This window comes from Syngnathus scovelli, chromosome 7 (assembly GCF_024217435.2).
Source record: "Syngnathus scovelli strain Florida chromosome 7, RoL_Ssco_1.2, whole genome shotgun sequence".
Lineage (NCBI taxonomy): Eukaryota > Metazoa > Chordata > Actinopteri > Syngnathiformes > Syngnathidae > Syngnathus > Syngnathus scovelli.
The window spans coordinates 7,748,213-7,757,674 of record NC_090853.1 but is presented as its reverse complement, the minus strand read 5'-3'; the positions used below and the strand labels follow the sequence as shown (position 1 = coordinate 7,757,674).

Sequence of the window (9,462 nt, the reverse complement as noted above, 5' to 3'; positions counted from 1 at the left end):
CACTGGAATCTTTCAGGTGGTGGAAAGAATGAAGAAATTGAAAGTTTTGTTCCAAACTTGAATGATACATTTGTTGAAAGACTGCTTTTTACGCTGCAAAAATCATTAAAATAATTTTAAACTCCTTAAAACAATGAGAAAAAAAAAAGAAAGTATTAGCTGTTCTCTCATATCTCTGGTATGAACGGACTGATTGGATTTTCAGATGTCTGATGAAAATGCTATTTTAAATATAAATAACCAAATTCTCTGTTTAGGAAGTGTCTCCTATTTGGCCCCCAGTAGCAATGATAAAAAAATTATGTTAGCATTTAAGTTGTCCATCCCTGCTCTAATACGTTTCACTGTCATGCAGCCTGATGTGACCATGATTTTGAAAATATAATTGTCTCATAGAAGTTGTCGATGGTAAATGGCCATTCTAGGGACTTGGGAAGTTTTTCTGTGTTTTGTTAAGCTTTCCACAGGCACAGACACAAGCTTTGTTAAACAGTCAGCCCCTTCCACGTGACTCGCGGTTGGGGGTGGTGACTGTATAAATAATTTAATCCGTGGAGAACATCTGCCAAACTCCAGGAAGAGCTCCAAGAAGTTACACGCTGGTCATTGAAAGCTCATGAGATTTGACCTCTGGTGAGTTAATATTTACTGTGTTTAAAGATCATTGATATTAATTTATATGAACATTATTTTGAATCTGTATTGACTGCTGTTTTATTTCATGCAATACTTAATGAGCAAATAACGAACAGTATAATATGAAATAGGTAGAGACAGGTCATCAATAGATAAAATGATGCGTCATCCACCAGATGGTGCTCTTTCTCTTTATGTACTTTATACTACTAATAGTATTGTAAAAATTGTGTGTAGGAGTTATCAATCCATTGAATAAATTGACAGTATAATCAATTCCAAAACTCTTTGAATGACAGTCTTACTGAATTTTATATAACGTATAAAATTTGTTCTCTGCAAATTACGCATTCTCTCAAATTCTCTGGCGGCATCAGATAACTGGTCACTAACATCAGAAAACATAATGTTCTCTTTAGTTGACCAACTTAGGCTTCTGAGACAAGATGGAGCACCTGGAGAACTCCACCCAGTCTTCCACACACAGTCCTCTTCACGCACAGGCGGGGCAAAGCAGCGGGACTGCCTACTTGTACATTTTAATCGTCATCTCTTTCTACGGAGTCTTCCTCTGTGGAATCATGCTGGGCTACTTCCACTCCAAAAGGAAGGAGAAGAGGAGGACCAACATCTTCACACGCCTCGTGCACGAGGAGGAGAAGCGGGAGTGGGGCACGCTCCCCAAGAAACACAGCCTCTGCTTCCCGGGGGAGGCCGTCACGGGAGTGCGCTCGTTGAACCTGGCTTTGCCTTTCTCTGGTAACCACGGCAACCCCTTCGGACATCTTCGCCATGAGGGCGCGCTGCCCTCTCCGCTCGCGTGCGCGCTCTGCACGGAGCAAAGTAGTGTCAGCTCTCTGTGCTCCTCTGCGGACACGCGCGTGGCCATCGAGGAGGAGGAGTCGGACAGCGGCAGCGGGGAGAGTCCGGATGAGACCCCCAAGGTGACAGTGAAGAACAGACGGGAGGAGTCCAGCTGAAAACAAAGGAAAGGAAGGATCGCACGAAACCTTGTCATGGGGGTTTGCAAAGACAAGAACCAAAGATAATCACACACTTAAGGACAGATCACTGTGTTCAAAGAAATACTCTGGTAAAAGTGGGCCTTCTGATTCAACCAAAGTACTTAAGTAAAAGTAATAAAAATGCAGTTTTTATTTGTGGTGGGTGGATGGATGGTGGACGGACGGACGGACGGACGGATGGATGGGTGGATGGAGGAGTGGGTGATGTGGGGGATGTGTCGGATGGATGGATGGATGGATGGATGGATGGATGGATGGATGGATGGATGGATGGATGGATGGATGGATGGATGGATGGATGGATGGATGGATGGATGGATGGATGGATGGATGGATGGATGGATGGATGGATGGATGGATGATAAAATATTTAAAGAATTATAGAAGAAAATGCCAAGTTCATTTGTTATGAACAGTATGAAAAATGACAACAAAAACTCGGTACCATAGCGACCTGTCGAGGATGTATTACCATTACTGCCTGTACTCGGTCAACGTCAGCTGGAATAGGCTCCAGCTCACCTGTGACAAGAGACTTGGAAAATGAATGGATGATAAATAAGTAATCCTCTCTTGGGATACATTTTGGTCGGCTACATCTATTTGTATTGTGTAGCATTACCTACACGCATCAGCTCTGAAATTATTCCTGTGACAGTAAAATAAATGAGGCCATTTTATGTTGACTATTATCACTGATAAGTGCTTCACCACAACGAGAGAATGGATCTTTGGAGGGGAACTGTTAATACTTTTTTTTTTCATTCCAATATATATGCAGACTGGTGATTTAATTGTGTAACCAATGTGCAAAACAGATTTTCACTTATCCTAATAATGCTGTTGTGGGGTAGTGCACAAGAAAAACAAGCCATTCTGCTGTGCTTACCGTAAAGCCAGTTCTCTTGTGCTGTATCGATTGTATTCATTGTCTGTGCTGTTTAGTACGTGTTTAATGAAAGAGTCATCGGAAGTTTGAACATAAGACATCCATTTGCTCTGGCTGCCTTCCTAAGTGGTTTGTGCCCCATTTATGTAAAAACACCACTGAGCTGGATGAAAATGTATAATTTTCTGAAAAAACTATGCCTTCCCTCTCTGCAAACCCCTCTAGTTTGGGGTGATGACTCATCCTGCAGGATAACTAACGAACCGGCCATCTTCTTTTGGCTCAGTGGACTAAAACTGCATTTTGTTCCTTTTCTCTTTTATGCTCTAGAGCTGAAATGCACCTGGAACGCACTTGAAAGATTTTTAATAGACTGTCAGTAAATGTCGATTTTTTCTTCCTGATATGTGCTCTGATCATCTGTGGTGTAAATTTGCATGCTCACTATAGTATACATTGTGAATGTTAGTATTTATCACCATATAAGGCTTGATTTAAATGGTAAGGGAAACAAATTTTTTGACTTGTTACAATACTTAAGAGAGAGCTGGAGTGCTCTCGTTTTGTTGTTATACACCATCATACCAATAGGAGGTAGTATTTTAGCAGTTATTCAATGAACCAAATATAAATCGAATGAGGGTCAACGGAGAGGAAAGATGTGTCCATGTTATTTTTGGAACTAACCTTCTACACGTCATTATTCCAAGCAAAGCAGAGAAAATATACACAGTACATGTTGCAAAGCAGTTAGAAAGGGCTGAATCTCAACAGCCTGGTCAGTTCACACCGTCTTCATAAAGATAATGATGCAAGGTAACAGTATAGTGTAGTTTAAATGCCAAGGTTGTTGGATGCTTAGAGACCTGGGTGGCAGCTGAAGTCAAGAGACTTTGACAGGTCTTGGGTTGGAATGTCATCTCTCATGAAAGAGCCTGAGGCAGTGCTGGTAGGGACTCCCTCTTTCTGCCAGGGTCTTCCAGTGCAGTCAAGTGGGCAATGAACGGTGAGACCTGAAATAGTGCAAGTGGAAGGAAATCCTCCTCAAAGCGTAATCTGACGAGTGTTCTGTTAATGGTGATCAAGAACTGTTCATAACTGTCCATAACAAACACCTTGTACAAACTTAGTGTGTCCTTAAATGGCATCAGGTAATGATAGGCAAATGAAGCTTCAAGATGATTCATGAACCCATTGTTGTGTTTACTTAGACCTCTAGTTGGCACTCTCTGTTCATTGAAGAAGTGAAAGCCCACGACTTGCCATTTCTTAAAACTCACACTTTAAACCAACATTGCCATCTAGAGGAGCCAAAGAATACAACAACTGGTTCATGAAGCGTCATTTAGTCGTGTCTGTTCACTTACAGCCGCGAGTATTGGACATTCAAAGTCAGGTCAAGTCAAACTTTATTCGTGGATAGCACCTTTCACACATAAAAAAGCTTCACAAATACCCAAATATACAAACAACAACAATAATAGTAATAATCATCATGAAAAGAACAAAACAAACCACAGTAATAAGACAAATGTAAAAAAAAGACATGCACACCTACATACATAAATCCTCTGAACAAATAGAAATGCATATATTCTGACTGCATGGTTACTGGGAATGCTGCCCCAGAGACCACCCCGACACACACACACACATTGTGCAAGGGCCCCTTCCTGTCCAACGGTCCCAAGAAAACCACAGGACATGTCCCCAGAGGCGAGCCATACTAGCATTCAATTAACAATAACACTACAAAAAAAAAAAAAACGCTCGAAAACGAACATTATTCTCTTGGTATAGGCGACATTTCCGGATATACAGGGATTTTTTTTTTTTTTTTTTTTGCGTGAGCAAACCTAATGTTGTGGCCAGGGAGTGTATTGGTTGTCAGGCTCTCGGTCTCACTACACTACACTACAAAGACAGCTTGTCACGCCAACACAAACAGCAGTCCAGAGGGAGCACACGCAACACCTTTGTTGTGATATATGGAAAGAATAATTGCCTTGACAGGCCAAGAAAATGCATGGACAGTTGGCAAGCGATGCCTCAGGCAAGAGATGCCTTTTGCCAACTGAAGAAATTGGCTCAATCTCTGTTTTTATTTGTGGTTGTTAGGAAAATGTAACATGCACCAGTGTAACTTGACTTACAACAGGAAACAGCATAATTTAAAAAAATATTGTTGAATGAGTTGTACAGCTGGATGAGATTCTGTATGTTAGTGATGTCAAGCAAATACATTTCGCAACTAATTAACCAATACTACCATTGATTAATTTTCTATATTTGATCTCAATCACATTTCTCTTCTTCTATTTCTGCCATTTTCTTGCAGATATTAACCTGAGTTTAATCTTGGAATTAATGTGAAATCCTCAACTTTAAAATATATTAATTAAATTAGATAATAGCTTCTTTTGATCATTGAATACACATTTTCTGCAAAATACAACTGTGGCACACAACGTCAAAAACGTACTCAGCTTTTTATATTTTCTATTAAAGAGTATTTCATGACATTTCATGACTTCACAGGAAGAATATTTCATTGGGTCACATTAATTTCTTTCTCCCGTCAGCTGTCTTCTGTTGTTAGAATCTGACAAGCTGATCACATTTACGCTGTCAAGTGAAAATGTATTCTCTCTTATCAGTGATGAACACGTTGCTACCCTCAGACAGATTATCAAGCTCCACTGGGGACATCTCCTTCACATCCGAATCATGACACAATGCACTGCCATGCTGTGATCTTGCTGCTCACACGTCCTCGTTCCTGATACGAATGAGGCCGCTGTAGCGCACACTAAGAGGAATTACATTTTCTATGCCTCTTGTAGGCACCCAAGCAGAGTGGCACAGATCTGGACTCATTGAAGCATTCAACATCCTATTTTCTCTTTGACATAAACACCACTGAATAATTCATGCAGAACATGGACACGCACATTGTCCAGTGAAGACACACCCACGTGCACACACACGCACACACACACCAACAGAAGTACATTAAATCAGCCTCTACAAGGAAGATACGAAGCACTGCTGAGTTTGTAGTGTGTCCTCTTACTGTACTATTACAGTTGTGTGTGTGTGTGGGGGGGGGGGGGGGGGGGAGGTAAGTGTGTGCATGTGTGTGTGAGAGAGCGAGAGAGAGAAAGTGAGAGAGACAGAGACAGAGAGACAGATAGACAGACGAGCGAGACAGAGAGACAGAGAGAGAGAGGCGGGAGGGAGTGTGCAAAATTGGACAAGGACAGAAAGTACAAGAGATTTTCTCAGGACGAAGAGCATGAAGGGTGAGAGTAGCTAACTGGACACACAGAGCACCTCCTACGCAGAAAGCTTGTTATTAGTGTCCCCCAATGGGAATCATTGGAGGGGTCTGTGTGCCTAACACACACATATGCACATCCACACAATTTGTTACTGCTTCACTTCACAAGCTTTTGCTTCCTTTCTCCCTCAGGAGTCATGTGAGCTTGTATAATAAATCAAACATTTTAAAGTACCAGTTGAAGCTCATATTCCAAATTAATTAAAAAGTATCTCAAATGGTGGCCCCCTGCCATTGACTAGACCAGGGTTCGGCAACCTAAAATGTTCAAAGAGCCATATTGGCCCCCAAAAAAAAACAAAAAACATACCTGTCTGGAGCTGCAAAAATCGAAAAGCCTTTTGTTCCCTATTGATTAAAGTGTGAGCTTAGTGATAGAATGGCCATGAATATTAATACATCAGAGAGATGGTAAAAGTGAGTATTTTGGTTGAATTACAACCAAATTTCCATCTGCTGCAATTGTTGCACGCACACACACAAGGAAGAAAGTCCTTTTATGAAAAGTCACCTACCGCATGGGCTGTTCGTTTTATAACTGCATGTAACTAAAGTCAAGCGCAAAGGTGTGACTGACTAATAAAGCCGACCCAGGCCCTAAAATACTTGATTGCCGATTTGTTTGCCGCTGAGGTCTCAAGCTTAAATAAGCCTGTGGGCGGTGTTGCTCCTTCCTGCCAATTTTGCTTTACTCACTAATGAGCTAAGCTGTCGTTCACTGTTAAGATGCAAGAAAAAAAAAGGAAATGGTGTCGCTATTTTCTGAGTTGACCAAAACATGCCCAGGGTACTTTGTTAAGCTTTTATAGTGAAACAAAGATGTTTGATTCTTATGCATTCTATCTATTTTAAATGCCCATTTGGTCATAATTTTAAACCAAATCCCACAGCAAATAACCAACCCTTTACCTGGTTTAACAATATCACATTCGATTGTCCAGAGTCACTCGTATCTGCATGTAATTATTGTAAAAGTAAAGTTCTTATGTCAACTTTAAAGTCAAATACAATGATGTTTTGTCCTGTTTATGTATTTTTTTGGACGGGCTCATTTTGCAAATAGCATGACTGTGAAATCATTTTAATTTCCCATCACATTCAAGTTTCTGCCCTTGTGAAATTGTTCATGTTACACTCTCATTGCAAAATTCCATAATTGCACATTTTATAGTAGATTGATATCTGTGTAATGACCAATCTTGCGGTCTTATTTTTGTAGAAAAGTGCATGTTCGCTGAAAAGACGGGCACTTCTTTGCCTCGGTGGGAGTTCTGGGCGGATTGAGAATGATTCTTCTACACACCACCAGCACCACTAACTTGTTAACAGAAAATAGGCTAGACTATAGACAACGTGAAACCAGGTGTAGATGGTGGCACTGGTGGTCTAACACAGACAGGAGTTCAAAGAGGTCTCCAAGTGCTGACTTTGCATTGGCCAATTTGACATCTTCTGCAAGTAAAGCACTTGTTGCTGTTAAACATACTTTGTGCACACCAATTTACTGCACGGACTACAGCGAGTGCTTCTGACATGTAGACCATGCATCTCCCCTGTGACGAATTTAAAGGGAATGAGGAGAGCTCCTTCAGGGATCAACTTGACTTTCACTGGGCACGAAAATAGGGATCTCATCCTCATAACCTACCTGCTATCCTATCGCAGACCTTGCTTTAAACTTGCCTTACATACAGGAGTTTGTGGATTTAGAAATACACATTGGTTCTCATAAATATCCCTTGCAAATATTGCTGGAAAAGCTGTCAGTTAGTTCTCTTAGTGCTTCCTGATATTGCACTGCAGATCAGCAATAACATGCAAGTCTCATTAAAAAGAGAATAATGTAATGTGATCATCATCCGCCTAATTAGCACCAAGCAGGAAGCGCACTATCAAAGTTTAGCTCAGTCACAAGGGAGTTAGTGTCTAAAATAATTTCTCCACTGAGTGCATGCATGTGTGTCTGCTGTCCCTGCTCCCACATTCTTAAAAGGATTAAGCAAATCAGATGACATTTTTAAGTATTGATTCAAAGTCGTGAATCCAGACTTTATCTCCTTGGTAATGAGATAAAACAGTCTTTAGCAATGACAGAATTTTTTCAACATATCATTTAAAGCTGGTGCGGCTCAGTGGTGTACTGGTTAGCACGTCCGCCTCACAGTTAGGAGGGTGTGGGTTCGATTCCACCTCTGGCCCTCCCTGTGTGGAGTTTGCAAATTATCCCCGTGCCCGTGTGGGTTTTCCCCGAGCACTCCAGTTTCCTTCCACATCCCAAAAACATACTTGGTAGGCTGATTGAGCACTCCAAATGGCCCCTAGGTGTGAGTGTGAGTGCGGATGGTTGTTTGTCTCTGCGTGCCCTGCGATTGGCTGGCGACCGGTTCAGGGTGTCCCCCGCCAACTTCCCGATGACGGCTGGGATAGGCTCCAGAACGCCCGCGACCCCCGTGGGGACAAAGCAGTACAGATAATGGTTGGATGGATGGATTGTATAGTCGAGCGCTAAATTATTCATACACTTGGGGTATGACTCTTGACTAATTGTGATACCGTCAGCACATCATACAGTCATGGCCAAAAACAATGGCCCCCAAGTGCTTCTGTGGAATAATGCACCACTTGCCCCAGGATATTTTTTTCAGTATCCAGGTATTATTTCTTTTGTTAACAAGAAAAAAACAAAAAAGCTGAGGAAAAAAAAAAAACAGCCAAATCTGATTCGGGTGCCATTGGTTTTGGCCATGAATGCACTCAAGCCTAAAGCAGACACAGTACTCGATGGATAGTAAAAGCAAAAACATTATCTAGAGTAGTTTGTGGAGGATGTGGACATCAAGGATTTAGCTTTTTGTTAAAAAAAATAAAAAATAAAAAGGCTGCTTGAGAAGAATTGCTGCTGCATGTTTGCTTCAGAAAAATGTCTACATAATAGCACACTCCAGGATAATGAAACATCCTTTTACTGTTACTTTTGCCTGGTTGGAGCAAATATGTTCCTTCAATCCATCCACCCATCCATTCATATTCTGAACCACAATACGTTTTTATTATGTTAATTTTAAGACATGAGTTTCAACATTTCTTCAACACATTGCCTTGAGTTTAAAAAGCTTTATTTATTTTGTGCTCTGTTTGAGAACAGAAGTGTTTTATGTAGGTCTCTTTTCATCCTTTACTTTAGGCATCACTTCATTACAGTCTAGTTACTGGACTCTAGTACCTCAGCAATAAGGTGCCAGAAAAGAATGGTGTGGTTCAATAATTTGGGTACCGCTCATAATGATTGATTAATTAAAAAAATTTCCATACTCGAGTTATTCTTTTTGTTTTACATTGTCAGCAGACATCTCAGAGTAACACCACTTGCATGATTGTTGTTACTGATCTACTTCCTGGCATAATTCCTATCACAAGCCTCCAATTTTTCTGATCTTAGTCCAAGTACTGGAAATCTCCATGGGCTGTTGAGGCATTGTCATACCATTATTACCAGTTCCACTTGTTCAGAGTGAAACTATAGTAATAATTGTGTGAGTATATGTGCCACCTCATGCCGCACAGCCAATTAC

The 9,462-nt window shown here is 41.0% G+C and overlaps 1 protein-coding gene across 1 annotated transcript; it reads left to right on the top strand.

Moving 5' to 3' along the window:
* The first annotated feature begins 107 nt into the window (after positions 1–107).
* On the top strand, positions 108–2,954 carry kcne4 (potassium voltage-gated channel, Isk-related family, member 4). The gene is made up of 2 exons (XM_049724747.1): positions 108–633; positions 1,056–2,954. Exon 2 carries the CDS (start codon positions 1,083–1,085, stop codon positions 1,614–1,616), a length of 534 nt encoding a protein of 177 aa, XP_049580704.1. The 5' UTR covers positions 108–633; positions 1,056–1,082; the 3' UTR covers positions 1,617–2,954.
* The last annotated feature ends 6,508 nt before the right edge of the window (positions 2,955–9,462 follow it).

Coding starts and splice junctions, on each gene's coding strand:
- kcne4 (XM_049724747.1), top strand. CDS start 1,083: ATGGAGCACCTGGAGAACTCCACCCAGTCTTCCACACACAGTCCTCTT.